This window comes from Thalassophryne amazonica, chromosome 16, assembly GCF_902500255.1.
Source record: "Thalassophryne amazonica chromosome 16, fThaAma1.1, whole genome shotgun sequence".
NCBI lineage: Eukaryota > Metazoa > Chordata > Actinopteri > Batrachoidiformes > Batrachoididae > Thalassophryne > Thalassophryne amazonica.
The window spans coordinates 67,562,745-67,582,619 of record NC_047118.1 but is presented as its reverse complement, the minus strand read 5'-3'; the positions used below and the strand labels follow the sequence as shown (position 1 = coordinate 67,582,619).

Here is a 19,875-nt window from a genome sequence, read left to right as displayed (position 1 = left end):
TGTTCTCCTCTTCTTCGTCGTCTTCGCCCAGCAGTAGCCCAATTTCCATGGGCACCCTGTTGGGCAACAGCACCAGTGGCGGACGTTGTTAACCCGGGCCGCAACCGATCCGGTATGGAAATTCGATTCTTAGTCTGCGTAGTTGGGTTGGCTTGTTTTACGCCAGATGCCCTTCCTGATGCAACCCTCATTTATCCGGGCTTGGGACCGGCACTCAGAATGTACTGGCTGCACACCCCATGTGGCTGAGTTAAAAAAGTACACAGACACAATAAAGGTAAATATTAAACTATATACGCAAGTAAAGTGCTCAATGCCACATTTAAATGGCCAGGCATATTTTTTTTTGTTAGTTTATTTTGTTATTTTTTTAATAGAGAGCCTTAATTACATCCAGGAGTTTTAAAGTTCACGAAGAAAATGTGCTCTAAGGGTTGGCATCACAGGATTTCAAAAGTAAACTAGACCTGCCAGCATGTATACATGGGTCCAAGCCCCTTTTGTGCGCCACATCCTGAGCCCCTGCGAGACCCATGTGACTCATAATGATGCAGGTATGATGTGGGCCTGACCCGCAGAGCCGCATGGGAGACTGTGCTGTCACACTAACTTTGCCTGCAAAAGACCTAAATCCCATAGTTTTTCAGTATATCCACTGAATCACAGCCGTTCCTCCCACCACATTCATGGGGTGCCGTGTGTAGAAGTAGCTGTGGTGTAATGTAGTCTGTCAGTCTATATTATACAAATAATTAATATTTTTGAGTCTAATGGTAAGAATATTTCATGGAGGTGAAAGATGGAATGCTCCATTCAACAAGGCGCATCTTTCACCAAATTAAATATTTTTCCATTGCACAATTGAAAAAAAAAAAAATCATTATTTGCTTTATATAACACCTAAAACAGATCCTTGTCCTTTGAGGTCAAGAGGTTCCAAACAGTCCAACACGAACTTCAAATAGGACTCCGAATCCAATCTAAAATTGTTCTCAGTCAACTCGCAAAAGCAGTCAGTTAAAAAACAATCCTGACAATGTAGTCCGTACGTGATGTAGTGCAAAAAAAACCCCCACCATGTTTGTTTTTAAGCTAAGTGCTGTCGCCGCTAGAGTACGCGTGCTGTGGTTGTGGCATGCAATAGCACAAAATGTACTGAACCAAAGTTGCACGCTAAATAGAAACAAAATTGCACAGTAAATGGAACATAATGGCAAATGGTAGAAATAATCCATATCATGTGACATACAAATCACCAATCAAATGACAAGGATATATTTAGGTGTTATATTATCAATATTCAAAAAATAATTTACCTCCATATCCACCAAATAGCAAAAACACAAAGAAATATTCTCTTTGTGGTATATATAAATATCAGAAGTAGTTGAGCAAGGGACTGAGTTGAATATTTTTCCAAATATGACAACCACATAATCAGCCACTTCAAGGTGCTTCATGTGAATAAGGTTTAATCTGATCCATTCCTTGAGCAAGCACATTGGCAACAGTGGTCAAAAAAAAAAAAAAAAAACCCTGTCTGGAATTTTGATGACAGCAGGAATCCTCAAACCCACCAGACTCAGCAGGGAGACTACTTGGATTTTTCCTGCACCTCCTTCATTTACTTCACTGCCAGTCCAGACTTTCTCATACAACACCACAACTCTTCTCTTGGCAATCTATCATTAGCTTTCTTTAAGTCCACAAACAAAAACAATGCAGCTCCTTGGGCTTGAGACCAGAGGATCCTCAGTTCAAACTCACACCTGACCAGAAAATCACTAAGGCCCCTTGGGCAAGGTCCTTAATCCCCAAGTTGCTCCCGGTGTATTGTGAGCACCTTGTATGGCAGCACCCTGACATCGGTGTGTGAGTGTGATTGTGTGAATGTGAAGCATAACTGTAAAGCGTTTTGAGCATCTAATGCAGATGGAAAAGCGCTATATAAATGCAGTCATTTAAGAAATTAAACATCACTACATGAAAGAGAAGGTTTCTCTCATCTCTGGTGGTATTTGATGTAATATATAGAAAAACATTGATTTTAATAAGTTTTTCATATTTTGAAAATATAGTGACTAGCATGCTGCCCATGGTGATCCACCGCTCTAAATTTGGTTTTGTTTATAAAATAGATAGCTGTCATTTCTCAAAGGTGGAAATAAATTGTGCAAAGTTTCTATAATGAATTGCGATAGCGTGAGTCCACAATGTTTTCGGAACCTTAAATCTCAACAGGTTTTAGAAGAACTCGACTCATTTATTTCCTGTTAATTACATAATATTTATGTTTACTGTCTAAATGTATTTACAAATTGTTTACATTCTTGTTATTTACACACTATTGTGATTTTATTACATCCGCCAAGGGCGTAATAAAATCATCTGCGTTTATTTGTCTGTGTCTGTCAGCAGGATTACGTCAAAACTATTGCACAGATTTTGACGAAAGTTTCACCACAGATAGGTATTAGGCCATGGAAGACTCCATTAAATTTTGGAGGTGATCCAGATCTGGATTCTGAATTAAGATTTCATTTTATACAGGCTATGTCAAAAATAAATAAATAAAATAAAATTTAAAAAACCCCACCCTACTCAACGGATTCTCACCAAATTTGTACCACAGATAGATATTAGGGCAAGGACGACTCCACTGATCTGTATTCGGATTGGCGGACGTTGTAAATCTCAAATTGTTCTTGTTTTATTATTATTCTATTTTGTCATTTGATTTTTAAATAGACCACAATGGAAATAAGTGTTTTCATTTTGTGTCATCCATGTATTTCTAACAAATTTACAATATATTATGTACTTGCACTGAACTTGCTAAATAAAATCACGCACACATGCTTTTAATATACAGGGTGGGCCAATAAAATGTTACCATTTTTTGATCGTACACAAGTTTTTGAAATGAGAACTTATTTGAGAATTTTATTTACAGACTTGTAACAGAAGCATCAAATTAACATTTGATACCAAAGGTTTCCCACTTTGTCTCTTGTTTTCCACACAGTTCAATAATTGATGACATGTTCAATCCACGCTCCTCTTCTTTGGATTACAGCTGCAACACGCACATTGAAGTTTGTGATGACACTGCCACACATCTGAAGAGGGATGAAAAAGAAATTTGGAGAATCCCTCGAGATGTGTGGCAATGTCATCACAAACTTCAATGTGCGTGCTGCAGCTGTAATCCAAAGAAGAGGAGCGTGGATTGAGCATGTCATCAATTATTGAACTATGCAGATTTTTTTTTTGTTGCTAGTTTCTTAATAAACTATCCAGGCACAAATGGATGTGGCCTAACCTAAAGGTGCGTTTACACATAAGCAAGACATGTTACGAATGTCATTTTTCTGTCATTTGTGACACATTCCTGACCTTCTTAATGTGACTTAACGCATCTGAATAGGTTTCTTAATAGTGCGTGTTGGTGCATGATATTCTTGATATTCGTGGAGCATGTTTTTTCCTGTCAAAAATCTTCCACGAACGTCACACACCACCCACATTTCGTCTCACGTCGTGAAGGTCGCAACTGAGCGTGTTGATCCATCTTGATGAGTAGTGCTCCTTAATAGAGCGTGACAACATTCGCAGTGGTTCCTGTGATGGTTCTTGGAGCCCAAACTGTCACGCGTTATTATGAAGTGACACGGAAACTGTCAAGTTTTGATACGACTTGTAACGCAGTGTCACATTTCACTGCACACCACGCCAAATCAATTTTCTGTCACATGCACATAATTAAAGTCGGCTCCACAGCGTTCAGTTTGATGCAGTATGCCGAAGAGGAACAGTGACGTGAAGTCAGTCAAGTGTCGTTCCAATGAGCGGGAGAACGGGTCTGAGCCAGAGGAACGAGAGGAGACTCATGTGCAGCCAGACATCTCTGCACCTCCTCCAGTCCGGCGGAGGAAGAAGCGTGCGCACAATTAAACCCTACTGCACCACATTCAGTTTGATTGCTGACACCAAGTCGGCTAAAAGTCTCATTTCAGTGCTCTTCAGCACGCTCCTGTAGGTGTTCCACCTGCTGCATGTGCCTGATGTTTGGGAAAACGTGCAAGACGAGAGCCGCATGAAGCCATACATCTGGCTCTGTCTGTCTCCTCCTCCTCCTCCTCTCTGCGCCACTCCATGGCACAGAGCCCAGCTACGCATGCAGTCACAAAGTTCTTCTGAAAAACTGGAGCGATCTGAATTTGGTTGGATGAATATGGGTGTGTGTGTGTGTGTAAAATAAATAAAAAATGAGCGAAAATCAGGTTTCCAGCTTTACGAGGCTGGAAACAGCCTTCCTTTGCTGCTGCCAGGCTTGAACTCCCTGATAAAAGCTCAGAGACACACACCTGAAGTGCTTTGTGCTGTACTGGTGAGGGAACCGCTGTGGCTGGAGGCACGAATGGATGACCAGGCACTGTTAGAAGGCATCATGGTGTTCAGTGATGAGGATGGCCCTGTGACACCGTGGAGAAAAAAAAATAAATCTGCTGGTGGTGACAGTCGTTAAACTTGTTTATTTTTATTTTAACCGTTATTTAACCAGGTTAGTCCCATTAGGATTGACATCTGTTTTGCAAGGGAGACCTGGGCAATTATAAAGATTCCAATTCACCTAACCCGTTAGTGTCCAATTACATTTAATTAAATCAGCTTCTCCAATGTGCATTCCTGACAAATGTGACGCTATATAAGAAAAAAGTTGATTGATTGATTGATTAAGGGTGTACACATCTGTCACATAGGTATACACATTTTAAAACTATCCATCTACCATTGCATATAATCGTAAAACAAATAAATAATAAATTGTAACATACATTCAAAGTCACAGGCGACATACCGTTGTTCCTGTCCCTGAGGTGGTCTGTGTCGCGGACAGTGTTGATGGAGAGGTTATTAATGACACTTCCAGGGGTCACATAGGGATCCGTCTCAGGGTCAATATTGGGGTACCCTTTCCAAGGCTCCCCAGGCCGGAATTCTGCAGACAACAAGACAAAGTAGTGAGATTTTTTTCATGTAAAGGTCATTTCTGTTTCGTAGATAAAAGTGTGTGTACCTGGGGGCCATGTGACAGTATTTCCATGGGGCAGGGGGGAATTGGCACGAGGGGGCCAGCCATCTCCAACTGAGCCCATTGATTGGCCAGGAGGACTCAAGGGGGGTGGACCAGGAGACAAGAAATCGTAGAAGGGTGACTCCTCTAGACGCAGCCCAGACGACATAGCACCTGGGGGTGCAGACATCAGGTTACAACAGAAAAACAGAACTTCCTGGTTTGGTTGGAAATGCAGGATATATATATATATATATATATATATATATATATACATATATATATATATATATATATATATATATATATATATATATATACACACACATATACACACACACACACACACACACAAAAAAAAAAACAATTGTCCATACTTTAACTAACAACTATATAGTCATTCAACATGAATTGTATTTACAGAGAATTTAGACAATTTTCACATATTCAGAAAAGATCAGTTCCTTACACTGTCTTTAAACTGACTGACATTTGGACATTGCTTGAGCTCTTTCATCAGATTATTCCATATTTTTGGGCCACAAGTAGAAACACAGAAACCTTTCCTAGTCATCCGGGCACCAGCAATTTTAAAATGATACAAGCCCCTTAAATTATATTTTCCCTCTCTCTGCTTGAAAAATTTTTGAATTCTGAGGGGCAGTTGCTTATTTCACATTATACATTACTTGCACAGTTTTAATATTTTAGATTTAACAAACAAATTCGTGTGATCTCAATAACCTACACTGTGAACTGTTCTTAATGCTCTTTTGGAGAATAAATAATGATTGCAGTGTCATTTTATAATTATTACCCCAAACTTCAGCACAGTAAGCCAATTAGGGTGCAACCAATGAACAATACAGAGTATGACGTGCTTTGCATTCAAGAACATGCCTTACCTTGTTTTTTAGTACTGCAATACTTTGACACTTTCTTTTGAATATGAGCTTTCCAATTAATACTTTCATCAATAACACCTAAGAACTTATTTTCTTTGACACGATCTATGATTACCCCTTGTATATTTAACTCAATTTGTATGCCTTTATTTTAATTCCCAAATAACATTTTAGTTTTAGACAAATTTAGTGATAATTTATTAATATCAAACCATCTCTTTAACTTTATCATTCCAGTATGTAAATCAGACAATTTCTGCAAATTATCTCCTGAACAAAACAGGGTTGTATCATCTGCTAACAGAACTGCTTTAAACAGATCCGAAACCTTACATAAATCATTAATGTACAAAATAAATCATTTTGGTCCCAAAACAGAACCCTGAGGAAGCCCACAAACAATGTCCAGATACGAAGAGCAGCAATCCCTGAGTTTAACAAACTGTTTCCAGTTTGGCAAGCCATTTTTAATCCAGTTCAAAGCCACTCCTCTGATCCCATGTAGTTCCATCTTTTGAAATAATATATTGTGATCAACTGTATCAAAAGCCTTTCTCAGGTCAATAAATAAACCTATTACTATTTTCCTTTGGTCCACATGACTACTGATCTCTTCTACTGAATCAAGCTGTGCCATTGCATTGGACCTACCTGCTCTAAAACCATACTGACTTTCATCCAGCAAGTTATGTCATTCTACAAATTTATCCAATCTACTATTGTAAAGCTTTTCCAATATCTTAGAAAATTGTGACAATAGAGACACAGGTCTGTAATTTGTAAAAAAAAAAAAAAAAAAAAAAAAAAACGTTTGCTACCAGATTTAAATAAAGGTATCACTTTTGCCACTTTCATACTGTTTGGAACAATTCCAGTTTGAAATAAATACATATATATATCATGGATTAAAGCAATGAATTTTCATCCAACTGAAATTTTTTCCTGGCAAAAATTAATGCCAGCAATTCCCTACAATGTGGCGTCGTGGGGGCACACACACTTTTTCCCCCCCCAATAAATATAATAAACACATTATACAAATCTATTCTAAACAGCTTCGAGAGAGAGAGAGAGAGAGAGAGAGAGAGAGAGAGAGAGAGAGAGAGAGAGAGAGAGAGAGAGAGAGAGAGAGAGAGAGAGAGAGAGAGAGAGAGAGAGAGAGAGAGAATAAAAAGAATGCAAAACCTGAACAAACATACATAAAAGGGTGGTGGGGGGCAGGGTGTAGTCTTGATTCTGGGGTGTGTGGGGGTGCTCCCCCCAAGAACATTTTTAAAAGAGCAAGTCAAATTTTGTGTATTCTGGTGAATTTGAATGGGTATGAAACCTTCTGAAACAAAGAAAACTCACTTCAAACTGTGAAGTCAAAACACAGTGTTGATTATTGGGATCTCCCCCAGAAATTTTTTTAAAAGAGCAAGTCAAGTTTTGTACAACCCCTGGCGATAATTATGGAATCACCGGCCTCGGAGGATGTTCATTCAGTTGTTTAATTTTGTAAACTTTCTGGCTTTAAGAAACACTATAAGAAATCAGGAAAAAAAAATTGTGGCAGTCAGTAACGGTTACTTTTTTAGACCAAGCAGAGGGAAAAAAATATGGACTCACTCAATTCTGAGGAATAAATTATGGAATCACCCTGTAAATTTTCATCCCCAAAACTAACACCTGCATCAAATCAGATCTGCTCATTAGTCTACATCTAAAAAGGAGTGATCACACCTTGGAGAGCTGTTGCACCAAGTGGACTGATATGAATCATGGCTCCAACACGAAAGATGTCAACTGAAACAAAGGAGAGGATTATCAAACTTATAAAAGAGGGTAAATCATCACGCAATGTTGCAAAAGATGTTGGTTGTTCACAGTCAGCTGTGTCTAAACTCTGAACCAAATACAAACAACATGGGAAGGTTGTTAAAAGGCAAACATACTGGTAGACCAAGGAAGACATCAAAGCGTCAAGACAGAAAACTTAAACCAATATGTCTCGAAAATGCACAACAAAACAAATGAGGAACGAATGGGAGGAAACTGGAGTCAACATCTGTGACCGAACTGTAAGAAACCGCCTAAAGGAAATGGGATTTACATACAGAAAAGCTAAACGAAAGCCATCATTAACACCTAAACAGAAAAAAACAAGGTTGCAATGGGCTAAAGAAAAGCAATCGTGGACTGTGGATGACTGGATGAAAGTCATATTCAGTGATGAATCTCGAATCTGCATTAGGCAAGGTGATGATGCTGGAACTTTTGTTTGGTGCCGTTCCAATGAGATTTATAAAGATGACTACCTGAAGAGAACATGTAAATTTCCACAGTCATTGATGATATGGGGCTGCATGTCAGGTAAAGGCACTGGGGAGATGGCTGTCACTACATCATCAATAAATGCACAAGTTTACGTTGATATTTTGGACACTTTTCTTATCCCATCAATTGAAAGGATGTTTGGGGATGATGAAATCATTTTTCAAGATGATAATGCATCTTGCCATAGAGCAAAAACTGTGAAAACATTCCTTGCAAAAAGACACACAGGGTCAAAGTCATGGCCTGCAAATAGTCCGGATCTTAATCCAATTGAAAATCTTTGGTGGAAGTTGAAGAAAATGGTCCATGACAAGGCTCCAACCTGCAAAGCTGATCTGGCAACAGCAATCAGAGAAAGTTGGAGCCAGATTGATGAAGAGTACTGTTTGTCACTCATTAAGTCCATGCCTCAGACTGCAAGCTGTCATAAAAGCCAGAGGTGGTGCAACAAAATACTAGTGATGTGTTGGAGCGTTCTTTTGTTTTTCATGATTCCATAATTTTTTCCTCAGAATTGAGTGATTCCATATTTTGTTCCCTCTGCTTGGTCTAAAAAAGTAACCGTTACTGACTGCCACAATTTTTTCCCCTGATTTCTTATAGTGTTTCTTGAAGCCAGAAAGTTGCCATTTGAAATGACTTTAGTTGTGTGTCATGTCTGTGATCTGCTTTTTTTCTACAAAATTAAACAACTGAATGAACATCCTCCGAGGCCGGTGATTCCATAATGTTTGCCAGGGGTTGTATATTCTGATGAATTTTAATAGGTATGAAACCATCTGAAACAAATAAAACTCACTTCAAACTGTCAAGTAAAAATTCTTTGTCTTCTGTAGTATTCTGATCGGTTCTAATACGGTAAATGCGCCAATAGGTTGCTGTGTCGTTGGCTATACAGTAAAAACACAAAATTAGCACCTAAAGCAATTGACAATGTTCTGCTGTGCACAAAGTAACACCGTCACCCATTTTGAAAACGCACGCGCACTGAGAAACTCAAAACTGGCTTATTCACATTTAATCGGTAAAATGCTCTCACTCAAACTAGGGCTGCAACTAACGATTATTCAGTCGATTATCTTTTTGATTAATCGCTTTTTTTTGTTTGTTTGTTTTTTTTAACTTAAATGTGAGTTTTGCCATTATTTCTTTGAGTTATAAAAAGGCCTTTATCGCGCAACATCAACGTTTGACCTTGTATCAAAGTTATATTTGTCAAAAACATACCTGGAGTAGTGTTTTGTTTTATTTTGCACATACATATCACATCACCGACACACCACAAAGAGATTTCCATCAGGTTTCACCCGATTATGAGCATTTTTAGATGCCTACAGAAACTATCTCAACCACTGACAACATATTACAGCAAGAGTCCACAAAAGTATTTTAATGGCCTGACTAAAGTGTAATTATGTGATCTTTAATAAGATATTTTCATGAAAAAAAGACACAAATGTGCAGTTTACTGCATTTTATTTTTTTCTTGTGTTAAAAACACAGCTTAGATGTGGTTTGACTGAAACAAATTGTCATTAAACCTAAATAAAACAGGGATGACGTGGAGGTGCAAGAGTCACTAGGTATTCACAGGAAACAGTTTTTTTATTTCTATATTTATTTCTTTGTTAATTCTTAGTTGGTTTTATCTTTTCTATTTTGTTTTAACAGGTTCTTTGTTTCTCTAAAATTGTATTGTAGCATTATTAGTTATTACTACTATTGTTGTTGCTATTATTATTATTAATATATAAATTAAAAAATTGCAATTTGTAATACATTTGACTCTTTTACGACATGCTGAGCCATTAATTATTACACAGAAAACAAATGCACACAAACGTGCTGAGATGTAAACAGCTTAATGCTAACTTTAACATTGAAAACGCCATAGACATGCTAACGCGTTAGCACTGGTCCCGTTTTTAAGTTATAAAATACATCTGTCAACTGTTTCAGAAGACCATAACAGGTCGGTTTAACATAAAAAAAAGGTAAATATTACTCAGACATATGCTCTTTAGGGTTTTAGTGGGGAAAAATTAAGATACCTTTGTCACTGTTCTTGCTGTTTTTGGCTCTCACAGCGGTATTGTATCACTTCCTGTTCCGGAGCACAGCGGTGTTTTTCTGTATCTGTTAAATCTGCGCAATTAGATTGATCTAGTTATCTAGATTACGATTTGTTTCCCAATGTAATCTTTACGTGCCTTAACTAAAGCACTCCTTCTGCTGAATCACCTCTAAATTATTTACACATTATTCACTTTGCGTGTTTTTAGGAATCCGCTAGCTTGGCGTAGCTACTAGCTCTTAGCCGATTTAGCATGGCGACTTCTCCTGTCTCTCCCGCACTTTTCTGCTCTGGGTGTGAAATGTTTAGTTATTCCTCGGCCTCCTTTAGCAGTAATGGTACTTGTAATAAGTGTAGCTTATTCGTAGCTTTGGAGGCCAGGCTGGGCGAATTGGAGACTCGGCTCCGCACCGTGGAAAATTCTACGGCTAGCCAGGCCCCTGTAGTCGGTGCGGACCAAGGTAGCTTAGCAGCCGTTAGTTACCCCCTGGCAGATCCCGAGCAGCCGGGAAAGCAGGCCGACTGGGTGACTGTGAGGAGGCGTAGTTCTAAACAGAAGCCCCGTGTACACCGCCAACCCGTTCACATTTCTAACCGTTTTTCCCCACTTGACGACACACCCGCCGAGGATCAAACTCTGGTTATTGGCGACTGTTTTGAGAAATGTGAAGTTAGCGACACCAGCAACCATAGTCAATTGTCTTCCGGGGGCCAGAGCAGGCGACATTGAAGGAAATTTGAAACTGCTGGCTAAGGCTAAGCGTAAATTTGGTAAGATTGTAATTCACGTCGGCAGTAATGACACCCGGTTACGCCAATCGGAGGTCACTAAAATTAACATTAAATCGGTGTGTAACTTTGCAAAAACAATGTCGGACTCTGTAGTTTTCTCTGGGCCCCTCCCCAATCGGACCGGGAGTGACATGTTTAGCCGCATGTTCTCCTTGAATTGCTGGCTGTCTGAGTGGTGTCCAAAAAATGAGGTGGGCTTCATAGATAATTGGCAAAGCTTCTGGGGAAAACCTGGTCTTGTTAGGAGAGACGGCATCCATCCCACTTTGGATGGAGCAGCTCTCATTTCTAGAAATCTGGCCAATTTTCTTAAATCCTCCAAACCGTGACTATCCAGGGTTGGGACCAGGAAGCAGAGCTGTAGTCTTACACATCTCTCTGCAGCTTCTCTCCCCCTGCCATCCCCTCATTACCCCATCCCCGTAGAGACGGTGCCTGCTCCCAGACCACCAATAACCAGCAAAAATCTATTTAAGCATAAAAATTCAAAAAGAAAAAATAATATAGCACCTTCAACTGCACCACAGACTAAAGCAGTTAAATGTGGTCTATTAAACATTAGGTCTCTCTCTTCTAAGTCCCTGTTGGTAAATGATATAATAATTGATCAACATATTGATTTATTCTGCCTTACAGAAACCTGGTTACAGCAGGATGAATATGTTAGTTTAAATGAGTCAACACCCCCGAGTCACACTAACTGTCAGAATGCTCATAGCAAGGGCCGGGGCGGAGGATTAGCAGCAATCTTCCATTCCAGCTTATTAATTAATCAAAAACCCAGACAGAGCTTTAATTCATTTGAAAGCTCGACTCTTAGTCTTGTCCATCCAAATTGGAAGTCCCAAAAACCAGTTTTATTTGTTATTATCTATCGTCCACCTGGTCGTTACTGTGAGTTTCTCTGTGAATTTTCAGACCTTTTGTCTGACTTAGTGCTTAGCTCAGATAAGATAATTATAGTGGGCGATTTTAACATCCACACAGATGCTGAGAATGACAGCCTCAACACTGCATTTAATCTATTATTAGACTCTATTGGCTTTGCTCAAAAAGTAAATGAGTCCACCCACCACTTTAATCATATCTTAGATCTTGTTCTGACTTATGGTATGGAAATAGAAGACTTAACAGTATTCCCTGAAAACTCCCTTCTGTCTGATCATTTCTTAATAACATTTACATTTACTCTGATGGACTACCCAGCAGTGGGGAATAAGTTTCATTACACTAGAAGTCTTTCAGAAAGCGCTGTAACTAGGTTTAAGGATATGATTCCTTCTTTATGTTCTCTAATGCCATATACCAACACAGTGCAGAGTAGCTACCTAAACTCTGTAAGTGAGATAGAGTATCTCGTCAATAGTTTTACATCCTCATTGAAGACAACTTTGGATGCTGTAGCTCCTCTGAAAAAGAGAGCTTTAAATCAGAAGTGCCTGACTCCGTGGTATAACTCAAACTCGTAGCTTAAAGCAGATAACCCGTAAGTTGGAGAGGAAATGGAGTCTCACTAATTTAGAAGATCTTCACTTAGCCTGGAAAAAGAGTCTGTTGCTCTATAAAAAAGCCCTCCGTAAAGCTAGGACATCTTTCTACTCATCACTAATTGAAGAAAATAAGAACAACCCCAGGTTTCTTTTCAGCACTGTAGCCAGGCTGACAAAGAGTCAGAGCTCTATTGAGCTGAGTATTCCATTAACTTTAACTAGTAATGACTTCATGACTTTCTTTGCTAACAAAATTTTAACTATTAGAGAAAAAATTACTCATAACCATCCCAAAGACGTATCGTTATCTTTGGCTGCTTTCAGTGATGCCGGTATTTGGTTAGACTTTCTCTCCGATTGTTCTGAGTTATTTTCATTAGTTACTTCATCCAAACCATCAACATGTTTATTAGACCCCATTCCTACCAGGCTGCTCAAGGAAGCCCTACCATTATTTAATGCTTCGATCTTAAATATGATCAATCTATCTTTGTTAGTTGGCTATGTACCACAGGCTTTTAAGGTGGCAGTAATTAAACCATTACTTAAAAAGCCATCACTTGACCCAGCTATCTTAGCTAATTATAGGCCAATCTCCAACCTTCCTTTTCTCTCAAGAATTCTTGAAAGGGTAGTTGTAAAACAGCTAACTGATCATCTGCAGAGGAATGGTCTATTTGAAGAGTTTCAGTCAGGTTTTAGAATTCATCATAGTACAGAAACAGCATTAGTGAAGGTTACAAATGATCTTCTTATGGCCTCGGACAGTGGACTCATCTCTGTGCTTGTTCTGTTAGACCTCAGTGCTGCTTTTGATACTGTTGACCATAAAATGTTATTACAGAGATTAGAGCATGCCATAGGTATTAAAGGCACTGCGCTGCGGTGGTTTGAATCATATTTGTCTAATAGATTACAATTTGTTCATGTAAATGGGGAATCTTCTTCACAGACTAAAGTTAATTATGGAGTTCCACAAGGTTCTGTGCTAGGACCAATTTTATTCACTTTATACATGCTTCCCTTAGGTAGTATTATTAGACGGCATTGCTTAAATTTTCATTGTTACGCAGATGATACCCAGCTTTATCTATCCATGAAGCCAGAGGACACACACCAATTAGCTAAACTGCAGGATTGTCTTACAGACAAAGACATGGATGACCTCTAATTTCCTGCTTTTAAACTCAGATAAAACTGAAGTTATTGTACTTGGCCCCACAAATCTTAGAAACATGGTGTCTAACCAGATCCTTACTCTGGATGGCATTACCCTGACCTCTAGTAATACTGTGAGAAATCTTGGAGTCATTTTTGATCAGGATATGTCATTCAAAGCGCATATTAAACAAATATGTAGGACTGCTTTTTTGCATTTACGCAATATCTCTAAAATCAGAAAGGTCTTGTCTCAGAGTGATGCTGAAAAACTAATTCATGCATTTATTTCCTCTAGGCTGGACTATTGTAATTCATTATTATCAGGTTGTCCTAAAAGTTCCCTAAAAAGCCTTCAGTTAATTCAAAATGCTGCAGCTAGAGTACTGACGGGGACTAGAAGGAGAGAGCATATCTCACCCATATTGGCCTCTCTTCATTGGCTTCCTGTTAATTCTAGAATAGAATTTAAAATTCTTCTTCTTACTTATAAGGTTTTGAATAATCAGGTCCCATCTTATCTTAGGGACCTCGTAGTACCATATCACCCCAATAGAGCGCTTCGCTCTCAGACTGCAGGCTTACTTGTAGTTCCTAGGGTTTGTAAGAGTAGAATGGGAGGCAGAGCCTTCAGCTTTCAGGCTCCTCTCCTGTGGAACCAGCTCCCAATTCAGATCAGGGAGACAGACACCCTCTCTACTTTTAAGATTAGGCTTAAAACTTTCCTTTTTGCTAAAGCTTATAGTTAGGGCTGGATCAGGTGACCCTGAACCATCCCTTAGTTATGCTGCTATAGACGTAGACTGCTGGGGGGTTCCCATGATGCACTGTTTCTTTCTCTTTTTGCTCTGTATGCACCACTCTGCATTTAATCATTAGTGATCGATCTCTGCTCCCCTCCACAGCATGTCTTTTTCCTGGTTCTCTCCCTCAGCCCCAACCAGTCCCAGCAGAAGACTGCCCCTCCCTGAGCCTGGTTCTGCTGGAGGTTTCTTCCTGTTAAAAGGGAGTTTTTCCTTCCCACTGTAGCCAAGTGCTTGCTCACAGGGGGTCGTTTTGACCGTTGGGGTTTTACATAATTATTGTATGGCCTTGCCTTACAATATAAAGCGCCTTGGGGCAACTGTTTGTTGTGATTTGGCGCTATATAAAAAAATTGATTGATTGATTGATAAAGCGCAATAAAACAACAAACCATCGAAGCACTGCTTCATTGGTTCAAAGCAAAGCCACACCCTGCTCTACTTGGGGAAGGTCTGCCAATGTTCCCACGAAGACAGGGAGAAGGACTGTGGCTCATGGCAAGCAGTAAAAAGAGCAGAGAGGAGCAAAAACTCACACAGTCCTCCCTCCGCGGTGCGGTGCCATCCACGCAGACATTGCTGCTACTTTGATTAGCGCAGAATGGGATGTTGCTTTGACAAAGAGTATCATATTTCGGCCCCAAAACACGCATGACACCACGTGTGCACGCGTATGTGTGGTTAAATTTTCCAAATGACGGAAATCCGTCGTGGTGACGGAGAACTTAAACACGATATATATTAATCAAAGCACAAATTCTAAGATGATTAGGCCGATATCAGACCCGATCTTCCCCTTCTGACAATCTTAAGAACGCCCGACAATTGTGATTACGCAAGAGATAATCTTATCAAATATTCCTGCCGTGTGTGGTGTGTTAAGAGCACTCTGATCTGCTAGGAAGGATGTCAGGAGGGCTCCAATCGCAAATTGGGGATATTCAACATGTTGGGTTGTCTTGGCCCTACAGCACAGCGTGTGTGTGGGGGGGGACTCCTGACCACAAACGAGCATGCAATCTGCTGAATGTGACGTGTAGCCAATCAGAAAACGAGGTGACGAATGCACAGAGACGAATCTAAGATCAAACAGCTGTTCTGACTTACCAGAAAGTATGGTGGTTGTGCTGTCTCCACTCTTTTCTTTTTGTATCTTTTTTTCCTCTGCTGTAAATCATCCACAAAGTATCGCTGTTTGTTTACTCTGAAGTCACGTTTAATCTCGAGAGATTTTGCGAGATTTCCTGTCTGAATCTGGGAATGTTCGTGTGTGAAATCTGTTCGTGTGTGGTGTGTTGTTTTTTACTGTGTGGCCACACCACACACACTGTATGAACAACACTGTTGATTTTTTTTATCTTCACATGTGTGGTTTTGGAAACCTACAGATAATTTTAAAATCTTGCCATGTGAACCAGGTTTTAGTCTGAACAGGAGCAATTCAACACATTTGCAACCTCTAACGAACAACCATACAAAGTTTCATATGGCATACCATTACTGTGTCTCAGACAGAGACAAGTGGACAGGATGATTCCTGTGGTGATAATATTCTTGCACATTGTAGCATGCAGGGCTGTGAAATGAAAATTGTGAAATCTGAGGAAAATTTGAAGGGGACAGAGAAACCAAATTAATTTTGTATCTAATGATACATTTTCAGCATCTCCTGGAAGAAAAAAAATCTCAAAAGAAGTGCATATTTAAATGTCAACCTTGCATTTGAACTGTCAATGAATGTTGAATATGACATGGAAGTAGTTTCCTCATGGCACAGTTCACTTTTCCCATTTCTTTTATCTTTCAGGTGTGTTCATGAATCCAGTGACAATTCCACAGATTCTTGTCCTTATCAGACTTTCACACCGTCTTACTCGCCATCTTCGCTCTGTCTGATGTCGCTCCGTGACACAGACATGCTGGAAAATTCTTCTTTTAAAAACTTGAGAGCTCTAAAAGTTTGCGATGTCCACGTTACATTTATCTTAAGCGTGTTACAGGAGCCACACAGCGTCGCTGCAGCAACCAACCAGTCCCGCTTTACGACAACCGTTGTAACAGCTACGCTTTGAGTGGCATTTTTCCTCAGCGAAGTTCCGCGGATCCGAGGACACTGATTTGTATCTGTAACACACAGATCAGTGTCCGTGGACTTATAAAACTTGCATGATGTCATAAAAAAAAGGAAATGTTTTGAGATAGGCATTTTAAAAACTCAGTGATGATCACAATTACAGAGTACGATGCTAACCCCCTCCATAATGAAATCCACAGAATTCCTCAGATCCACAGAGTTTTCACAGGCCTGGTAGCATGGCACCTGGGCTCAGTCCTTGGCCTTGGATTTAATGAATTCTTTATGAATAAGCCCATTGTGACCTCCATGTCAAGTCGAATGCCTAAACTACTGTTACATATTGTGTAACAGCAGCTGAACACTCATTCAAGATCAGCCAAGTGAGGGTCCAGGAAGGGATTCTATAATTTGTGTCCTAAAGAAACAAATTATACAAAATTACATACATAGACACGAACAAAGAAACAAAAAGGCAGGTCCATTCGCACCAGGTTTGCTGTTCTGATCCAGAGGGTCAGTTGCCCAAAGCTTCTTCAGTCTGGACTGAGGCTGCTCTTTGTAGCTCATGGTTCCACCACCACTACTTCCACCGCCAACACCCATATCCAGGGATACATTCAGGTTAGAGTTCAAGCCTGATCACAGGAATAACACAGGAGGAAAGCCCGGAAGGGAGACATAAAAACAAAAGAGACGACAAGCAGAGATGATGACCACAAGTTCCAGTTAGAAAATTTAACATTCTGACTTAGACCAATTTTGGCAGTCACAAACATACTTAAAGGGAAGTTGCTGAAGGAACCAAGGGCAGCAGCATCCTTCTGCATCTCAGGGGCATTGTGGGACAAATAGTTATCCATGTAGGGTTTAAGGGGAGAGGCCTGTTTCAGTAGGGAGGGGTCCAGATGGCGTGGTGGCTGCATCATTGACGGGGATGAACCTATAGGACGTGTCTAAGGACAGGACAAGAGCAGTCAAGCAATAGATTGGCATCATATATATGAATTTGTTTTATAATAAAGGGTTTGGTGCACACCTGTTCAGTCTGTCGTCCCACAGTCATGGCTCTCTGGCTCTGAACTTTCTGCTGTTGCTGCTGAAGGAGAAGACGCTGGACAAAAAAAAATTAATTATACAAAGTAGTATAGGCTCTGAAATAAACGTGCATTTGTTGAATAAATACAGACAGACTGATGAGGTGCGAGTCTGGCATTATTTTAGAGAAGGCATTAGAGGAAACGAACTATAAAATCTATTGGCCAAAAAATAAGAAGCTTGCAACAACTGAGAATTTACATCACTGTGGAAAGAAGCCCAAACCACCAGGAACTAATGAACAACTGCGATATGATTATGTTCTAAAAAGTGAAATGTTCCAAACTTCAACCTTATACTATACATAGAAAAAAAAAGTTATGTCAATTTTGGATTAATGACTTCTTTCCGCATCATTAGGTGTGTGTGTGTATACGTATACACACACACACACACACACACACACACACACACACACACACACACACACACACACACACACACACACACACACACACACTTGTATGCAAAAGTTTGGGCACCCCTGATAAGTTATGATTTTTCTTTATAAATCATTGGTTGTCTGGATCAGAAATTTCAGTTAAATATATCATATAGCAGACGAACACTGATATTTGAGAAGTGAAATGAAGCTTCTAGTATTTACAGAAAGTGTGCAATAATTATTTAAACAAAATTGGGCAGGTGCATAAATTTAGGTACCCTTGTCTTTATATTGATTTGAATACATTTAGCAGTAATTATTGGAATGCAAATTTGGTTTGGTAAGCTCACTGACCCTTGACCTCCTTACACAGGTGAATCCAATCATGAGAAAGGGTATTTAAGGTGGCCATTTGCAAATGTTTCCCCTCTTTGCATCTCTTCTAATGAGTAGCAACATGGGAGCCTCTAAACAACTCTCAAATAACTTGAAAACAAAGATTGTTCAACATCATGGTTTAGGGGAAAGATACAAAAAGCTATCTCAGAGATTTCAGCTGTCAGTTTCCACTGTGAGAAACAGTGAGAAAAAAGAAGACCACAGGCACAGTACTAGTTAAGGCCCGAAGTGGGAGGCCAAGAAAAATGTCATAAGCTGAAGCGAAGGATGGTGAGAACAGTCATAGTCAACCCACAGACCTGCTCCAAAGACCTACAACACGATCTTGCTACAGATAGTGTCTCTGCATCGTTCAGCTATACAGCGCACTTTGCACAAAGAGATGCTGTATAATGCTGTAATGCAGAAGAAGCCATTTCTGCGTACACGCTACAAACAGAGTCACTTGAAGTATGCTAAAGCACATTTGGACAAGCCTGCTTCATAAGGTGCTGTGGACTGATGAAACTAAAATCGAGTTATTTGGACATAACAAGGGGCGGCATGAATGGCGGAAAAAGAACACAGCATTCCAAGAAAAACACTTGCTACATACAGTAAAATTTGGAGGTGGTTCCATCATGCTGTGTGGCCAGTGTAGGTACTGGGAATCTTGTTAAAGTTGAGGATCACATGGATTCCAGTCAATATCAGCAGATTCTTGAGAACAATGTTCAAGAATCAATGACAAAGTTGAAGTTGCGCCGGGGCTGGATCTTTCAAAAAGATGACCCTAAACACTGCTCAAAATCTACTAAGGCTGGCGTGCCCAACCAGTCGATCACATGACACTGGTGCTGTAACAGACAGTGCTGCTATAACAGATTGATGCAGAAGGTGGTAGCACTGCACCAATATGGATGTTGGCTGCCGTTAAACACCATAAAAGAAGAGGTCTCTTCTTCTTCTATGGTGCAAGATGCAGAGGAGAAAAAAAAAACATTTTTGAAGCAACATAAGTTTAAAGAGCCGAAATAAGTCACACTGTGGACAAAAACCCCCCCCCCCAAAAAAAACCAACAACAACAACAAAAAATGGTATCTAAACAGTTCAAGTCAGTATTTTTATTAATTTATTTTTTGTGCATTTGTTGTGTTTGTGAAAGCAAATAGTGAGCCGTTAGCTCAGTTAAACTGTGACTATTAATTCTGTGATTTACTGCTTTTGTTAAAGATGACTGAGCTTTTATCTTATTTTTTGTGCGTACATTTTGTGTAATGTTTACAAAAGTGACACGTGAGCCCTTTCTGTAACAGTTTATAAA

General features: G+C 39.7%; 1 protein-coding gene across 2 annotated transcripts in view; it reads right to left on the bottom strand.

Moving 5' to 3' along the window:
• LOC117527610 (trinucleotide repeat-containing gene 6A protein-like) overlaps positions 1-19,875 on the bottom strand; it is a 118,100-nt gene that overhangs the window by 18,471 nt on the left and 79,754 nt on the right. For both annotated transcript variants that reach the window (XM_034190037.1, XM_034190038.1), the window contains 6 exons: positions 17,729-17,803; positions 17,471-17,645; positions 17,181-17,327; positions 5,081-5,251; positions 4,862-5,002; positions 4,368-4,475 (listed from right to left, as the gene is read on the bottom strand). In XM_034190037.1, the coding sequence (XP_034045928.1) occupies positions 4,368-4,475; positions 4,862-5,002; positions 5,081-5,251; positions 17,181-17,327; positions 17,471-17,645; positions 17,729-17,803 (817 nt within the window). The remainder of the gene's footprint in view (positions 1-4,367; positions 4,476-4,861; positions 5,003-5,080; positions 5,252-17,180; positions 17,328-17,470; positions 17,646-17,728; positions 17,804-19,875) is intronic.